Below are 19,261 nucleotides of genomic sequence, written 5' to 3' on the forward strand. Positions count from 1 at the left end.
GTACATTCGAAATTTGAGAAGCTTTATTGAAGCGGCCAACAAGCACGCGAATTTGCGAAAGAGCAAGGAGATATTATGTCCGTGCATCGATTATGATAATAAGATAGCTTGGAGAGATATAGGAGTAATCCAATCACATCTGCTAAAAAGGGGGTTTAAAAACAATTACACGATATGGTCAGAACATGGTGAGTTGGATCCGTGTGAAGTGCCTGGTAATGACGAGAGAGTTGTCGGAATTTTAGATCTTAAAGTTGATGGTGAAGTGGATAATGTGGATGCTAATCAAGAATTTGAAGAATTTGATTGTGAAGAGATGTTGCGCCATATGGAACCAGAAATGTTAAGTTCTGTGGGATCGCAGAAAGGGCTATCTAAAATGGAGGGACTGGAAAGTGCCTCAAAAGAACCTTTATATGATGAATCAAAGGGTTGTGACAAAGAGTTTACTACACTGCGTACAGTTCTAGAACTTCTGAAGTTGAAGGCTAGCGCCGGATGGTCTGATACTAGCTTCACAGATCTTTTGAATTTTCTGTCTCAATTACTACCAAAACCCAACAAACTACCAACAAGCACTTATAAAGCGAAGAAGCTTATATCTCCCATAGCTCTTGGTGTGCAAAAAATTCATGCATGTCCGAACCATTGTATTCTGTATCGTGGCGATTTTGAGAACGCATCAAGATGCCCAGTTTGCAATGTCAGTCGATACAAGAAGAGCTACAATCAAGACTGTGTAAAAAAATTCCCGAAGAAAAATAAAAACAAGAAATCCACTGTTGGACCTGAAAGTGACGATGACACTTTTGATGACATGGATGGGAAAAAGAAGTCAAAGAACCCAGCTTTGGTGATGTGGTATCTTCCAGTAATTGATCGCTTAAAATGTTTGTTCTCAAACCCTAGGGAGGCTGAGCTTATGCGTTGGCATGCTGAAAATCGCAAGCAGAATAACAAACAGATTCGACACCCTGCTGATGCATCACAATGGAAAAATTTCGATCTTATGTATCCTGAGTTTGCCAAAGAAACCAGAAATGTAAGATTTGCTTTGGGTACAGACGGAATGAATCCATTTGGTGAAAAAAGAAGTGTACATAGCACCTGGCCCGTGACTTTAACGATGTACAACCTTCCATCATGGCTGTGTCACAAAAGAAAGTATATTATGTTGACTATTCTTATTCAAGGTCCGAAATCAGCTGGTGTTGATATTGATGTGTTCCTAGAACCTCTTATGGAAGATATGACAAAGCTCTGGAATGAAGGAGTTAGAATATGGGATGAGTATTGTCGTGAGTATTTCAACTTAAGAGCAATTATATTTGTTACCATCCATGATTCTCCCGGTGGCGCCACACTATCAGGGCAAAAGACTAAAGGAAAGAATGGTTGTGTAGTGTGCGTCGATGGAACTGCTTCCATGTACCTTAAATCATCCAAGAAGTTGGTGTTCATGGGACACAAACGGTTCTTGATGAAGCAGCATAAGTACCGAAAGATGAAAGAGGAATTTAACAATCAACTGGAAAGTGAAGGTGCACCAAAGCCTTATAGTGGGAAACTTGTTTTTGAAATTGTAAAGAACATTCATGTTGTATTCGGAAAGGGAAAAAACAAAGGAGAAAAGAGAAAGAGAACTGACCCTTCAACTTACACAACTTTCAAGAAGCAATCAATATTTTTCAAGTACCTCCCATACTGGAAGGATATGGAAATTTGCCACAGCATTGATTTGATGCATGTAACAAAAAATGTTTTTGACAACATCATTGGAACCTTGTTGGGCATGCCAAGTAAGACAAAAGACGGACTTAAATCACGCAATGACCTAGTAGATCTTCAAATCAGACCGGAACTTCATCCAGTGGATAGTGGCAAAGGGAAGCCTTACCTCCCCCCAGCTAGCTACAACTTGTCAGTTGAGGAGAGAACAAAGATTTGCAAATGTTTGCGTGGGGTCAAAGTGCCCACAGGTTTCTCGTCCAATATCAGCAGACTAGTCAGGATGAAGGACTTGTCTCTATTTGGCTACAACTCTCATGACTGCCATGTGATGATGACGGTGTTCCTCCCAATTGCGGTAAGAGCCCTCAAAACAGAGCATGTCAAAGTTGTCATCACACGCTTGTGTTACTTTTTCAATGCGGTTTCACAAAAAGTAATAGCTTTAGAAGACTTGGACTATCTAAAGACATACATCATCGAGACTATGTGCAAGCTTGAAATGTGTTTTCCTCCATCATTTTTTGATATGCAAGTACACCTAATCATACATCTCGTGGATCAGATAAAAATATTAGGGCCACTATATTTACATCATATGTTTCAGTTGGAGCGATACCTGGGAGTATTAAAAGGTTATGTGCGAAATCGCGCTCACCCAGAGGGTTCAATCATGGAGGGATACACTACAGAAGAAGTGATTGAGAGCTGTATAGATTACATCAGTGACGGAACAATGATAGGTGTGCCTGTACCTAAACATGAGGGTAAACTATGTGGGAGAGGGAGAATGGGCAAGAAAACTTTTCGCGTTGAGGATTACAAGCTAGTACATTGTGCTCATGGTAGTGTACTACAACATCTCACGATAGCCGAGCCTTACATAGAGGAACACCTGAATGAGCTTCATAAAGAAAATCAGAACCGCACAGAGGACTGGATCATGAGGGAGCACAAACATCGTTTCAGCGAATGGTTAATGGACAAAAACATCCCATTCGGAGACTCTTCGGATGAGAAAACAATGAAGAATTTGGCTTCTGGGCCATCGTGTTTTGTGACATCATGGCAAGCATATGACATCAATGGGTACACATTCTACACTAAATCAAAAGACATGAAAAGTGTTGCACAAAATAGCGGTGTTCGTATCGATGCTTTTGACCTACATGGACAGAAGACCACATATTTTGGATTCATAGAGGAAATATGGGAACTTGATTATGGCCCAAGCATGAAAATACCCTTGTTTAAGTGCCAATGGGTACAACATCCCGTGGGGGTGATAGTGGATAACTACGGACTCACACTGGTAGACTTAAAGAAAGTAGGATATAAAGATGACCCGTGGGTTCTCGCCGAATGTGTTGCACAAGTGTTCTATGTACTCGATCCAGCAGATGAGAAGATGCATGTAGTTATTTCTGGAAAGCAAAAAATTGTTGGAGTTGAGAATGTGGGAGACCAAGATGAGGAATACAATAAGTATGAAGAGATGTTCATCTTTAATGGTCCAGATAGAATCAAGCGTGTGGAAAAGAAAATTGATAAGAACTTAAAGCCATACATGCGGAAAAATGGTAGTTCATGAAAAATTGTATGAATCAAATTGTATTTGTTATCATGTATGATCGACTATGAATTGTGGTTGCCAATTAATTTAAAATCTCTCTAGTTATCTATGTGTGCTATTATAATTCATTTAAATTGTATTTGCATATTATTGTTAAAAATTAAATATTAATTCATTTAAATTGTATTTGCATATTTCTGTTAAAAATTAAAATTATTTTCATATTGAAATTGTATTTTCATAATTTTACAATCACAGGCGGTTTTGTCTTAGGGTCCGCTTGTGAAAAGGATAGAGCATCACAGGCGGTCCTAAACAAAAACCGCTTGTGATACTATTACATCACAGGCGTACTAAACCGCCTGGGACATCACAGGCGGTTTTCTAACCGAACCGCCTGTGATGTAAAAATCCTACCGCTTGTATAGAGCCAAATTGTACTAGTGCATATACCATGTTTGTTTGTATTGTTATGAGTAGACGAGCAAGTGAACGAGGAACCCGGAGCTCAACAGATTGAGACTCTGAGCAGGAGCTTGCAGAAGGCAAGTTGTGCCCTTGATCTCTCTTCTTTACCCAATAACGTTTCTGTTAATCATTATGATATGCTAAGGCTATTTTGATGGGACCTAATAGGTTACCCTAGTTTGGTTATTTTACACCTTGCTTACCACTTAACTTTTGGGGTAGTATCTGCTACTGCTGGTTTGGGTGTTAAGATACATATGATTCATGGTCATGCTTTATTATTGTTATTTTTATTATTTAATGTTCATGATAAGATTATGGCGTTAACCGAAATATAGAGCTTAACTTGAGATAACCATGCTACCACAAGGGTGAAATGGGACACACTTGGTTTACTAATTAGGAAAGATAGTGTGAGTTAATCCTTTCCCAAAAGGGGCAAACGGGGTGGAGGAGTGCAGGTGTAGGGAGGTCGTCAGGTCGGAGTGTCTTTTTAGCTTTTCGAACGAGGAATTCCTATATCGCCTTCGGCCCGGAATCCATGGCGGGTTCTCTCGTCTAGTGGAACTTTGTAAAGGCCTTATAGTGCTACCCTGCCTCGTCTCCTCGGTAGAGATGAATGAGTTTCGAGACCCTTTGGCAATGGGTAACATAACTTATGGTAAAGACACACAACCTCTGCAGAGTGTAAAACTAGTATATCAGTCGTGCTCGTGGTCAAGAGCAACTCAGGACTCTCGCATGATTAACTTATGGAATTAAACTTAATCTGGCATATGCATCGCATTGTAAGATTTATTATCAATTGTGATCTCTTTATTTTATGGGTATGATATATGCCTATACTTAGTAACTGATAATAAAATTTTGACCAACTTATTAAAAGCAATGCTCGGTCTTACCCATTATTTATTGATTAGCCTTACATTATACATGAGCCCCACCATAAGTAAGCTCATACACATTATTCCCCACACTTGCGGAACAGGGAGGGGGTCTGGAGGCCAATGGCCCTGTTAGACGTGTCTGGGACCATGAGCCCATCTGCTCGGTTCTGAGTATGTGGTCATAGATAATCACTTGGGTATTCGTCCTTGACACAATTCAAAAGGGTACCCACATATAGGAATAGCCCGGGATAACCATATCCTCTAGTGTACTCTCTCACCCGTATAATTCTGATGAGCAATTAGGAATCGTCTAATTCTGATGAATAGTTAGGAATGGTTCCTTCCGATCTGTGACTTTAAACTAAATAAGTTTATCTAAGACCATCTCCAACAGCTTATTTATACTCATATTCATATTCAAACTACATTATATAAACGGTACAACATACAATATAAAACGATGTAAAATAATATTTTTAGTGATTATATAGTATATTGTATAATAGTTCATCTATATAGTCACTAAAAATATCTTTTATACTATTTTGCACGGTAAATTATATTGTTTATAAAGTATAGTGTAAATAAGGGACCTTTGCACTCTCTCCTCTCCTGGCCAGCGTCGTCTATAGTCTATACACGCTCTGACGCGCGCCCGCGGCCTCGCCCTAGCTCGCTTCGCGGCCTCGCGCCCTCCCCTCCGAGTCGCAGGGTCGCACGAGCAGACAATCACCAACACCCTTTCTGTCTTTCGCTTTCACTGCTCACCATTTCGCGTCCTTGCCTCGCCCTCTCGCCGTAGCGAGCAGCTCTTTTTCGTCTCCCTCCCTCATCTGCTACGCACCTTTGCAGAAAGAAAGGCGCCCGGAGGTAGGGGTAGAGGTAGAGCCCGAGAGCCCAACACCTCCACCAGCAGCAAAGCACCACCACCAGAGCCGAGCGCACAAAAGCGCGCGGCCGAGACGCGGGACAAAGCAACGGGCAGCCTGTACTGCCCGCTTCTAGCTGCAGCTACCCTCCAGTCCCAGTTCCAGCCCCGGCCAGGCGCTCGCAAAGTGCGGAGCCGCCCTCTCTTCGAGTCTTCGCTCGTGGTCTCTCTCTCCAGGTCGTGCAGTACGATCCATATCCCGGAGCTCTTGCGCGAGCGACATGTCCTCGGCGGCGGGCGGTGGATACGGGGCTGCGGGCGGCGCCGAGCACCAGCACCTGTTGCTGGGGCAGGCCTCGGGGCAGCTCTACCACGTGCCGCAGCACAGCCGCCGCGAGAAGCTGCGGTTCCCGCCCGACCCGGCCGACTCGCCCCCGCCCACTGCCTGGCCGGCGCCTCCACCCTTCTACTCCTACGCGTCCTCGTCGACGTCGTCCTACTCGCCGCATAGCCCAACGCTGGCGCACACGCAGCTAGTGGCGCACGCGCTACCTGCCGGCGCCGGGGCCCAAATCCCGAGCCAGAACTTTGCGCTCTCGCTCTCTTCGGCGTCCTCGAACCCTCCGCCCGCGCCGCGGAGGCAGCTCGCCGCGGGGGTAGCCGCTGGGCCGTACGGCCCGTTCACGGGCTACGCGGCCGTCCTCGGGCGGTCCAGGTTCCTGGGCCCCGCGCAGAAGCTACTCGAGGAGATCTGCGACGTGGGCGGACGGCCCCCGCACCTGGACCGGCGCTCCGACGACGAGGGTATGCTCGACATGGACGCGGCGGGGGGCGTGGACCACGAGATGGACGGCGGTGACTGCGCTACCGCTGAGGCGGTCGCCGTCTCGGGCGCCGAGCAGCAGTGGAGGAAGACAAGGCTCATCTCCCTCATGGATGACGTGAGTTAATCACTACGATCCGCCTCCCAGCTTCTTGATCCTTCAGCGAAAAGCACGTCTTTTCTGCTCTTGTTTCATGTCGCAATTATTTCTTCTTCGGCGAGAAGAATCTAACGAACACCGCTCATGGTCACGTCACGGAGCCTACATCTCGGTTGAATCTTTATTTACTGTTCTGGCACAGATTATTTCTTGTGCTTGCGATATGATGATAGTACATATGGATTGCGATTCGACCTCTTTCGGATATGTTGGTTCGGTTATTATATGCATCAAATCATTGTATTGCAAACGTTGGGAGGTTTCCATTCCCTTTCATTTTCCCTTGCGAAAACTAGGCAACTTGCTGTGAAGTTCTTGCTGAACAGAATTGCCCAGCAGATCAAAGCATGAAATTGGGACATCGAAATATATCAGGGTTCTCTAGTTTTGTCCCGAAGATTTTTCTTCTTCAAAATTGCTACCCGATAAGATTCCTGGAGTTTTTGTCTTCTTTCGAAAGGATGCCATATGCATCCGCGTAACCTGCAGCAGAAAGATTCTGTTTATCTACTCACTATCTTTTGCTAAAATAATTTCTGTTGTTCACGGTTGTAATTTCTCCATGCGAAGTACAATATTGTTCACGGTTGCATCCTGATTCCTTGAACATACATGCCTTTGGTGCAGTCTTGTCAAGCGGCAGGAAAATAAATTCTTGCTATGTCCTATGCTCAACTTCCTGAGTTTATTGGCTGCACTAAGTAGTTGTTAGTTAAGTTCTACATTTTGGGTGTGTTCTACATTTAGACTCTTTGAGTACACGAACCTTGCAGGTCTGCAGGCGATACAAGCAGTACTACCAGCAGCTGCAATCCGTGATCTCCTCGTTCGAGACTGTTGCAGGGCTGAGCAACGCGGCCCCCTTCGCTTTCATGGCTCTTCGGACGATGTCGAAGCACTTCAAGTGTCTGAAGGGGATGGTGATGAGCCAGCTACGGAACACGAGCAAGGTCATCGCCAACCATGGGATTATTGCCAAGGACGATATGGCGAACTTCGCGCTCATGGGTGGTGGAGCAGGCCTCCTGAGGGGAAACAGCGTGAACGCGTTCAGCCAGCCTCACAACATTTGGAGGCCTCAAAGAGGGCTTCCTGAGCGTGCAGTGTCTGTTCTTCGCTCATGGCTGTTTGAGCACTTCTTGCATCCGTAAGTACATGAATGCCATGTCTTCTGATCTTGTTTGCTATGTTTGAAGTATTTCAGCTTTGGTATATGTAGTCAGCTACTGAATTCGGGTGTGGAGCAGTAGTACTACATATTTGCCATTTTGAAACTACTATGCTATGATGATAAGGTGAATCTGATAATGGCTAAATTCTTTGTTGTATCGGAAGTTTTTTTTTTCAAATTGTGCATGCACTTTTTTTTTTGGCTAATGATAAGTGCACAATGGCCACTGCTAGTGATAAGTCCAGAGTTATGTTTTGGAAGATGAGAATAATTAATGCTAGTATTTTTTTTCTTTAGTCACAAATTGTGAAATATAATTGGTGTTGATTCATTACTATATATCTGGTTACATGTTCTTTCACTGTCAACAGTAGCGCATTGTTTCAGATTTTCTCATGGTGCCCACATGTTAGCTCATCCCTTTGTACATCAGCTTGCAACCTTTGTATACAGCGACCTTAGACATCAACAAGAAGTCTAGTGTATTGTTGTCATTATACTTGTTTTGATATCGCCATCTAGGGCACGTGCTCCCGGTGGATGCATAGGGGGCACATTGTGTTGCTATCCCTGCAGTGAGTTTGTTCGATGGTTGTTTGATTACTTGCTTTGCTTTCACGTGCTCATTGTGTTGCTATCCCTGCTTGCTTGGTTCTCTATGTATCCTAATTCTCATGTTTGGTGTCCAGGTATCCAACTGATAGTGACAAGCAGATGCTGGCTAAACAGACAGGGTTAACAAGGAACCAGGTAATTAAGTTGCATTGAATGTAAAAGTAAAACTAAGAATACCACTAGAATTTTACCACCAGAAATGTTTCCAAATGTCAAATGAAGACAAATCTGCTGTATTGAAACGCCATTCTGTCCCTAATATATAAAAGCTCGTGAATTCACCGAGCAGGTGTCCAATTGGTTCATCAACGCAAGGGTGCGTCTCTGGAAGCCGATGGTGGAAGAGATCCACAACCTGGAGATGCGGCAGCTGCACAAGACCACATCGGTGGACCAGAATCAACTCGGCATGCAGCAGCAGAACCACCACTCGTCGGACGGCAGCGGGAGGCCTTCCTCCGACCCTTCGAACTCCCAGCGGGGCCAAAGCAGCGGCATGACAAGAAACCTCAGCTCTCGGGCACCACGCCACATCCAGGACGACGAGCTCTCCCAGATGCCCCACGACATGGCAGGACAGGTGAGCTTTGCGTACAGTGGGCTCCCCCCCGCGCACCACGGTCTCGCGCTGTCACACCACCACCACCCCCAGCAAGCGCAAGCTGAGGCGGTTGGTGTTGGCGGCGTGGCCGCCAGCAGCGGCGGCGGCGTTTCCCTCACGCTTGGCCTTCACCAGAACAACAACAACAACAGGGCATATATCGCCGAGCCCCTCCCGGCCGCGCTCCCGCTCAGCCTCCCGCACCGGTTCGGGCTGGAGGACGTGAGCGACGCCTACGTGATGGGGCCGTTCGGCGGCCAGGACCGCCATTTCAGCAAGGGGATCGGTGGTGGGCACAACTTGCTCCATGACTTTGTCGGTTGATCAAATTCGTCCCTGGAAGTGTTTGTCGGCATGTATTGTATTGTTAGGGGTAGTAGGGCAGTGGAAGAGAGACGACCGTTTGGTCCATCTGCATCCAAGAACGCTGTCGATATTTGCCAACTCGAGGTCTATAGAGTGGTTGACGACATACCGTTGAAGATGTGTTCCAGTTGTATGTTGTAGAGTTGAACGAACCCTATCTGTTCTAATCCCAGCTGGTGTGGCGTTAACACATGTACCGCTGTTCCGGCCTTCGACATGCAAGTATGCAACTGAAGGTGAAGGTTGAAAACTGTGTGGTTATTAGTTCTTGCTCCATGTTGATTGATCTTTTTTTCTTCAACAATTGTGATTACAGTATAGCTTCATTGCGTAGCCCTAAAATATGACTGCTGGATGGTTAGTGGGCAGGTGGTAGACTGGTAGCCAGCCTTATCTTGATGTTGGATAGATGTGGTTAGCCTTTGCATGTACTCCCATTAAAATAAGAAAGCAGGGTGGTGGTGGTGGCAGTATTAACCTGTGGCAGATCTTGCATCCTTAGATGGGAGTACGCCTCCTAAAGCTTGGACAGGCCATGCATGATCCGGCCATCTGCTACATGACCAGCACACGCGTTGGCGTTGTCATCAGACCAGGACCTAGCTAGTACTAACAGCTACGTACTACTAACAAATCCAAATCCTGTTAGTAGGGCTGAGCTGTGCCTATTGGTAACCTAGCTTCCGCCTTGATTTACGCACTAAACAACCAGCCAATTAGGCAGCGGCGACATGGGCTACGCCATGATCTGGCTTGCCCCGGGGGGCTGGCTGTCCTGGCAAATGTTTGTTTTTTTCACCTTTGCCCAGGGTAAAAAGCCCATGTTACCTGGGATGAGGCCCTCGGTGCTGCAGCGCCCGATTTGACGTACGCTTTGGCGAGTAGAAAAACAGCTGGAGGGCTCCATGCACGCCCTTTTTTGCGTGGAGGGAATCCATGCACGTCATCACTGACTGCCTGCTGCTCAGGCTCAGGCGCTCAGCTCCTCCCTCGCGCGCGCGGCAGCAGAAAGCAACCGGCGTTCTTTGTTTAAAAAGGGCACTGTTGCGAGCTCCTTTCTTTTCTAGGCTCCAGCGAGCGGTGCCTGCATCTGCATGGGCAGGCAGATTATTGCTCTCTGATCCTGCGTGCCCGCCGAGCAAAACATGATGCGCTGCCTTTTCCCTATGCCTTCGATCGTCTTCATGGATAAAGCAGAGGGAGGTGATCATTGCCACTCATGGAGTAGGGGGCCGGGGAACTGGATTTGCCAAGCTGCTTCAGTATTCAGCAGCGGACGGACGGGCTAGCTTCATGGAGCATGCATGGGAGCTAGAGGGAGGAAAGGCTGCCGGGCACATTCCAGCTTCTATGTTGTTGTAGGACAGTAGGGGAGCAGTACGCTCCACACTCCGGTAGTGTCGTCGTTCGGCGTGAAAAGGAGCTAGAACAACGACGCTCTCTCGTCAAGTCAGGATCACGTTAACTCATGTCAGCAGTTCATGAGCTGTAAGCATCTTTTAACCAGAGACTACTGGCCGTAGGAATGGATGGAGACGTAGGTGTTTTTGATTTTGGTGTGTACCTGTGTGCTCTTCTCTAACTTATGATGGGACCAGGAGGGCCAGTTTTGGTGCTTTTGTTCCTTCTGTCGGCAATTTCGTTGCTTTTTCCCCCCTGAGAATAGACTGGTATCATAAACATTTTCTACGCTTTGTCTAAGGTTAAATATCTTTTCACTAAACACTGATGCTAACTAGCTAGCATACTGGTGCCCAGTAGACAACATCTATTTCACTCTGGCTGGATGGCATGGCAGCTGAGAGCAACTAACTGATAACACCGGAGGACAGCACATCAGGTTCGAATGGAGCAAATTCTCTGAAATTTAATTTTGTCTCCTAGCTACCATATATATATGCCTGCAAAAAAAGACGCTATCTGGTACGTAGTAGTATAAATTGTCGTGTGTCTATTTTAAATCTCGACTTTTCGGACAAAGTATTATTATAATCTACAAATGAACTATATGGACTTTGTCAAGATTGAAATTGAAGCTTTTTAATACCAGCTGCTGATATGTTTTTAAGGTGATTTAATTTGTACCGGCCGCGGCACCTGATAATGATCAGTAGTGCAACTGCCACGCCCACGCTGCTAGCTGCAACGCTTCTGCTTTGAACGCGAAGCGAAGACCTTTCCTTGTTTTGTTTCCTTTCCCCCTTGTCACTAACATTTCTCATCAATCAAGTGATCGACAGGATATCAAAGCATTTGCAGCGGCAACAGGTGTAGGTGCAGGTGCATGCATGGCATGGGGCCATGGGGGGCACACAACTGCGGTGCGAAAGCAAGCGCCCAAAGCTAAAGGCCAACGGCCTTTCGACGACCCTAAGCCTAATCCGCGTCAGGTAGTGGGGGTTCTCGTTAAGCATATGTTCCTCTTCCACCCCCCTTTAAGATATGGCCGATCTGACGATCAGTCCCTGGATTTGCCACTTCCAAAGGGAAAAGGGGGGATGCCGTGCAATGCCTGCCTTTTGTTTGTCTAGTCCGAGTGGCCATCTCTGTTCACTCCGGCCGGACGCGGCCGCTGTCACACACCACCACCACCGCCGCCTCCTCCTCCTCCCGCAGCAGCAGCAGCAGTGGCGCAACGCAACGTGCTTTCCCTCGGAAATGACAAGCGGCACTGTGCCGAATAGAATAATTGCTTTTCTTGGGAAATGCAGGCAGGCAGGCAGGCACTGGCGCTCTGAACCAGAGCTGGAGTGCAAGTAAGCGTTCAGCAGGATTGGATGGCTTTTGCATCATGAATCCCTGCCCTAGATTTCTGCCTGCGGCGCACTGCTGCTGCTGCTGCTGCCGCCTGCAGCTGACTGTTGCATGGATGGATAAACAATTCATCGGGACTAGTAGCCTTTTTCTAAACAAATTTCTTTTTTTTACGATGCGTACTCACTCCGGTTTCCTATTAGTTGTCGTTTTGGATAAGGTTTAAGTCAAACTTATAAAATTTTGACTACAAATAACTATTTTGTTATTTAGTTTTGGAACGTAATATTTATATGCATCAATTTGTCATAAAAAGTACTTTTATGAAAAAATAAATGTATTAAGAGTTCATTTGTATTTTAACAAAAAACATTGGTCAAAGTTATATTTTGGAGACCGTGTCGTTGTCCTAAACGACAACTAATAGGAAACCGGAGGGAGTACACTGTTGACTGTTCCCTTGTGTGTGATGGTTGCTTAACGGTTTTTCTTGGGCCAACACAGCGAGTTTAGTGACGAAAGAGACGAGGATCATTGGCCACGATCTCAGCGAAAGATGTGTAATACAATACAATGATGGTATTGCTGCAATAATCTTGCATCCTACTATATGCGACGTTTAGCCACGATGCTCAAGGTGAGTTGCGTAACCCATATTACATAAAACTCTCCCATGCACTACAGTAAACGGAGAAACGTCCGACGGCCAAAACCGTCGGACATAAGAATTAAACCGTCGGAAATAGCTTATCTCCGACGGCAAAGACTTATCTCCGACGGCTTTAAGCCGTCGGAGATAACTCGTCGGAAATAGTGCAATGTCCGACGGCAGCCGTCGGACATAACCTATCTCCGACGGCTGCTAGCGCCCGTCGGAAATAGTAAGTCTCAACCGTTTTACCGGTCAGTCACTGGGCCCCACAAACTTAAGTCCGACGGCCCAGCGATAAGCCGTCGGACATAAGGTAAGATTATGTCCGACGGTATTTAATACCGTCGGAGATAAGTCAAGGTTATGTCCGACGGCTAACACTAGGCCGTCGGACATAACAAATTACAGAATTTACACAAAATTCTGTTTTTTAAAAAATCTGACATTTACAAAACAAAAACAGATTCATGCACATATACAAATTCACATTCACAATCACAAATATACACATTCTAATAAGTATTCACAATCACAAATATTCTCACATAAATATTAACATTCACAAATTTAACATCAACATATAGGTTCGACCAACATATAGGTTCGACGGTTGTTGCAAACTGAAATTGTGTCTCACAAACAAGTGTTGCAAAGTGTTTCATAAAAAAACATCACGACACATCAATCATATCCATCGTCTGGATGGTTCGAGTAGCCACCTCCTCCGGCTGGACTCTGCGTGTTGAAAATGGTGTTCACCCACGAATGTGTTGTGTCGTCTTGACCAGACCCATCTCTAGGTGCGGCAACTGAAGCGGGTGGTGTCTGAAATCCCTATAACACAAGCACATGAAATAGTAACCACTCAGTTGTTCATTTAAACACATAAGACATTTATGAACATGTCACACACGCATATGTGTACATACCATAGGGAATTGTGACGGAGGCGGAGGCGGAGGTGGAGGCGCCAACATTGGCATTGGCAGTGCAAAGTCCGGAGGCGGCATCCCATATGTCGGCATCGGGACGCCCGCTTGTTGGGCTAGTTGCTACAAATTATATACAAGTCATTGTTGAACAAACAAGATACACATCAAGTGTTTTGCAAAATAAGCTACAAAATGTTACTTCAACTTACCGAGAGAAGAGCTTGATTTTGGGCCTGGAGGCTTGCATAATACTCGTCCCTCTTCTTCTGGTACTCGGCTTGTTGTCTCTGGTATTCAGATTGTTGCCTCTGGTACTCCAATTGTTCCCTCAAGACTGATTGATGGTACTCTGCCTGTTGACGCAACACTGCAAGCTCTATCTCATGGGCTGCTGATCGTGAACGGGACGACTGTGAAGACGACGATGTGGATTGTCGTCCACGGCGTCTCAGCTCTCTGGAATCAATCGTAGAATCAAAAATACCCAACCTACAAGAGTGAACCATGCACTTAGTATAGTAACTCATGGCTCAGTTGAATCGCAAGCATATGATGACAATTTTGAAAACCAAATCAAATAATCTCACCGTCTATGGGCTTGTCCTCCTGCGCTAGCATAGGCTGCCTGAGGGTCGATTGGCTGGCTCCTCCAATCGTACTCCTCCCCATTGCGTTGAACCATCTCCTGCCCATACGAAGCCTGGAGGCAAACAATATCAAATATAAGTGCATAACCCCTATGCCCTTGCAAACAATATCAACACACATAATAGAGTATCAAAAACTCACTAGACGGTCGGTGGCCGTCTGAGTGCATAACACATCAGGATTCTGAGGATCAGAACCCCTATGCCCTTGCATATACACCTCCACATCCGTGGGCGTACGGCCGGATTTGACTTCCTGTACATAAAAGTTATAATGACACATTTCTATGTGATTCAAAGTTACGACAAACTGTGACTTACCATTCGCTTAGCCAAGCGCACATGACCATCACCACCGTAGTTGTGGAACGACTCAGTCCCACGGTTTCCCCTGTTCCTTTCGGAAATGGCACGAAAGTCAGGGGAAGCCCACCATCTGCACAATGCCCGATAACCGTCTGATCGGGTGGCCATCCACGGCACCGACACCTACATGAAAATTTTTAAATAAAGCAAGCAAATACATGGCTTTGTGCGATATGAGAGGCAACAACTTGTTTACCTCTAGGTATTGCTCCTCCGTCAAGTAAATTGATGACCACTCGGCCTTTGTATTTGGCATCGGTCGATCATCAGCATTTGCTCTGTACCATGCCTTTATAGCCTGAATTCGTGCATAGTACATTGCATCTGCAACGACATCGTTCGCGTTAAAGTCAAACACGTAACGAGCGTTCATATCATATGATCCATCGTCCGACAACTTGTACCGTTTCTGCAAAAACCATAGTGTTATCATAAAAGCAAACATATATGGAATAACTAAAATAGTATAAACAAGTCATACCCAGAATGCATCCCAAACTAGTGCCTGTGTGTTGCCAAACGTTCTACAGACACCATAGTGATAATGCTCCCAAGTGGTGGCGGGGACAGACTCGCCAGTAGGCAAAGTCACAAGACCAGGCCAGTGCAGACGAACAAGATTACCAAGAACCATGTTCACCTGCCTGTAGTGTCCTGTGCCTGTGAACGAGTCGTCGATCCAAGTCCTGCAAACAGAAATCAATGTAGAAATTAAAACATAACTTTCAATAACATTTAAGCAAAGATATGTCACTCACTTTCCACTAGGCTTTATCACAACCCGAGATTCGGGTGGAAGCTCTGGAGGTGGTCCAACAAAATGCAGCTTCCTCGTTCTCTTAACTCGAGAAGTTCCAGACCCAGCTGCAGAATCTCCACCAGCCCCAGAATCCCCAGCCCCAGAATCCCCACCAACGTCGTCTCCAGCATCATCTCCCACATTATCTCCACCATCATCTTCAACATCATCTCTTGCATGATCGTCTACCACTGGTTCCTCAATTTCAGCATCCTATGAAACAAATAGCTTACATCATACAATATTAAGTAACTCAAATAATGTAATTTAACAACTAACTTACATCTTGTGGAGGCAAATGTTCTGCCAGCGCTCTCTGTCTGCTCATGGTAGAACCTGTGCCCTGAAAAACTGAATCCTCACCCCTCGAGCTGCTCCTCGAGCTACTCCTCGACCCAAGCAAACTACGAGCTAAAGACTTCATTTTCTTTGACATCCTATTTTAACAAAAACAAGTTAGTACATAAATCGACAATAAAATAATAAAATATGCAATAAAATCATAAAATATGCAATAAAATCATGATCCATACTCGTCAATCGTAATCGTAATCAAAATCAGGATCTAGTTGCTTTCGTCGATTTAATGGACGCCAAGTAGCTTTCTTCTTTCTCGTCACTCGTTTTCTTTTTGGAGGAACCTCTACATCATTTTGATCGCCTAATAAAGATTCTTCCAACATTTCAGTTTGTACATTAAACGTGCTTGTAAGTTCTTCGTCTTGGAAAATCTCAACAGCCCCCACTTCCTGCTCGATTTGACTTTCAACATAACCAGCATCACCAGGAGCATATAGTCGTTCATGCGGATTAACTTTGTACACTACCCTCTGAAAGGGAAATGTGCCCTTGGGCCATTTCTAAGTATTTTGGTGATTGAGTGCAAACACAAGTGCTTAAATGTGAAAATATGCCCATGGATGAACAAAGTGCAAATCACAAGTAAAGGTATGTTTCTAAGCCTTAGTACATTGGTTTTGTGTACTAACATGTTGTCTAAGTGTTAGAAACAGGAGAAAGAAGAAAAGAAAAAGAAGTGGAGAGTGGCTGTGTACAGCCAAAGGCTGCTTCGGGCTGGGGCACCGGACTGTCCGGTGTGCACCGGACAGTGTCCGGTGCGCCAGACCAGCGCGGAGCAAACCAGCCGCTCTCGGGTTTTTCTCCGGCGACTTCGGCTAAAATTCACCGGACTGTCCGGTGTGCACCGGACTGTCCGGTGAGCCAACGGTCAGCCGGGCCAACGGTCGGCCGCGCGATCGGCGCGCGACACGTGGCCGAGCCAACGGTCGGGAAGAGGCACCGGACTGTCCGGTGTGCACCGGACATGTCCGGTGTGCCAACGGTGCGCAGATCTGCATCAGACAGCAACGGTCGGATGCACTGTTTATGGAAACAAATCGGGCACCGGACAGTGTCCGGTGTGCACCGGACTGTCCGGTGCGCCACGAGACAGAAGGCAAAGATGGCCTTCCAGATTTGTTCCCAACGGCTCCTAGCTGCCTTGGGGCTATAAAAGGGACCCCTTGGCGCATGGAGGAGTACACCAAGCATTCCTACAACATTCCTGAGCACCAAGACATCGATTCCACGCATTTGGTTCATTGTGATAGCATCTAGAGCTCTTGTTGAGTTGTGAACTCATTGAGTTGTGTTGCGAGCTCTTGTTGCGACTTGTGTGCGTGTTGTTGCTCTGATTTTGAGTCTTGTGTGCGTTGCTAGTTCCCTCCTTACTCCGTATTTCTTTCTGAATCTCAAGTGTAAGGGCGAGAGGCTCCAAAGTTGTGGAGATTCCTCGCAAACGGGATATTGAGAAGAAAAGCATAACACTGTGGTATTCAAGTTGATCATTGGATCACTTGAGAGGAGTTGAGTGCAACTCTCGTCCGTTGGGACACCACAACGTGGAGTAGGCAAGTTTTTGTACTTGGCCGAACCACGGGATAAATCACTGTGTCTTCTCTGTGTTGAAATTCTTGTGATTGTCTTTGTGTGCAAGATCCTCTCTCTAGCCACTTGGCATTAACTGTGCTAACAATTAACCAAGTTTTTGTGGCTATAAGTTTAAGTTTTACAGGATCACCTATTCACCCCCCTCTAGGTGCTCTCAATTGGTATCGGAGCAATTCTCTTCAAGAAAGGGACTAACCGCCCGAAGAGATGGATCCTAAGGGGAAGGGAATTGTGATCAACGACAAGGAGAAGGAGTCCTTCGTCAATGAGCCAAGGGATGACAAGTCCAACAACTCGGGCTCGGACCACAAGCGAAAAGATGGGAAGAAGAAGAAGACAAGACGCATCAAGGAGATCGTCTACTACGACAGCGATGAGTCCTCTTCTTCCCAAAAGGACGATGACAACGACTACAGGAAGACGGTCAATTCGAACTTCTCATTTGATTATTCGCGTATTCCACATAGTTCGAATTCGCATTTGCTTTCCATTCCTCTTGGCAAACCTCCACACTTTGATGGGGAGGACTACGGATTTTGGAGTCACAAAATGCGTAGTCACTTATTCTCTCTCCATCCAAGCATATGGGAGATAGTAGAGAATGGAATGAAATTTGATAGCTCGGATAGCCCTATGCTTATAAATGAACAAATTCATAGAAATGCACAAGCTACTACTGTTCTCTTAGCATCTTTGTGCAGGGAAGAGTACAATAAGGTGAGCGGCTTGGACAATGCCAAGCAGATATGGGACACCCTCAAGATCTCTCACGAGGGGAACGACATCACCATGCTCACCAAGATGGAGTTGGTGGAGGGCGAGCTTGGACGATTCGCCATGATAAGGGGAGAAGAGCCAACTCAAACTTACAACCGGCTCAAGACCCTTATCAACAAAATAAGGAGCTACGGAAGCACGCGTTGGACGGATCACGACGTCGTCCGCCTAATGCTCAGGTCCTTTACCGTTCTTGATCCTCATCTCGTGAACAATATTCGTGAGAATCCCAGGTACACGATGATGACGCCCGAGGAAGTACTTGGAAAATTCGTGAGCGGGCGGATGATGATCAAGGAGGCAAGATACGTCGACGACGCGTTGAACGGTCCACTCCACGAGCCTCAACCCATTGCTCTAAAGGCAACAAGGAACAAGGAGTCGCTACCTAGCAAGGTGGCGCAAGTTGAGGCGGCCGGGCTCAATGATGAAGAGATGGCTCTCATCATCAAGAGATTCAAGACGGTGCTGAAGGGTCACAAGGGGCAGCCAAGCAAGAACAAGACAAAAGGGAAACGCTCATGCTTCAAGTGCGGTAAGATTGGTCATTTTATCGCTAACTGCCCCGATAACGATAGTGACCAGGAACAGGGAAACAAGAGGGAAAAGAAGAAGAATTACAAGAAGGCCAAGGGCGAGGCGCATCTAGGCAAGGAGTGGGATTCGGATTGCTCCTCCTCCGACTCCGACAATGAGGGACTCGCCGCCACTGCCTTCAACAAATCGGCCCTCTTCCCCAACGAGCATCACACTTGCCTCATGGCAAGGGAAAAGAAGGTAATCACTCGTAATGCTAATACTTATGATTCTTCTAGTGATGATGAATCTAGTGAGGATGAAATTGATTACTCCAGTTTATTCAAGGGATTGGATAGAACTAAGACAGCTAAGATTAATGAGTTGATTGATGCCTTAAATGAAAAGGATAGAATCTTAGAGAAACAGGAAGACCTTTTATATGAAGAACATGATAAATTTGTCAGTGCACAAAATTCACTTGCTCTAGAAGTTAAAAGAAATGGAATACTTTCTTGTGAACTTTCTACTTGTAATGAAACCATTTCTTCTCTAAAAAGTGAAATTAATGTTTTAACTGCTAAACTAGAAGTAGCAAGTAACTC

The 19,261-nt window shown here is 45.9% G+C and overlaps 1 protein-coding gene across 1 annotated transcript; it reads left to right on the plus strand.

Moving 5' to 3' along the window:
• Positions 1 to 5,340: 5,340 nt before the first annotated feature.
• LOC100272551 (BLH14) lies at positions 5,341 to 9,449 on the plus strand. Its single transcript, NM_001399131.1, has 4 exons — positions 5,341 to 6,468; positions 7,284 to 7,657; positions 8,371 to 8,431; positions 8,586 to 9,449. Exons 1-4 carry the CDS (start codon positions 5,809 to 5,811, stop codon positions 9,219 to 9,221), a joined length of 1,731 nt encoding a protein of 576 aa, NP_001386060.1. The 5' UTR covers positions 5,341 to 5,808; the 3' UTR covers positions 9,222 to 9,449.
• The last annotated feature ends 9,812 nt before the right edge of the window (positions 9,450 to 19,261 follow it).

The sequence above is a fragment of the Zea mays genome, chromosome 6 (assembly GCF_902167145.1).
Source record: "Zea mays cultivar B73 chromosome 6, Zm-B73-REFERENCE-NAM-5.0, whole genome shotgun sequence".
Lineage (NCBI taxonomy): Eukaryota > Viridiplantae > Streptophyta > Magnoliopsida > Poales > Poaceae > Zea > Zea mays.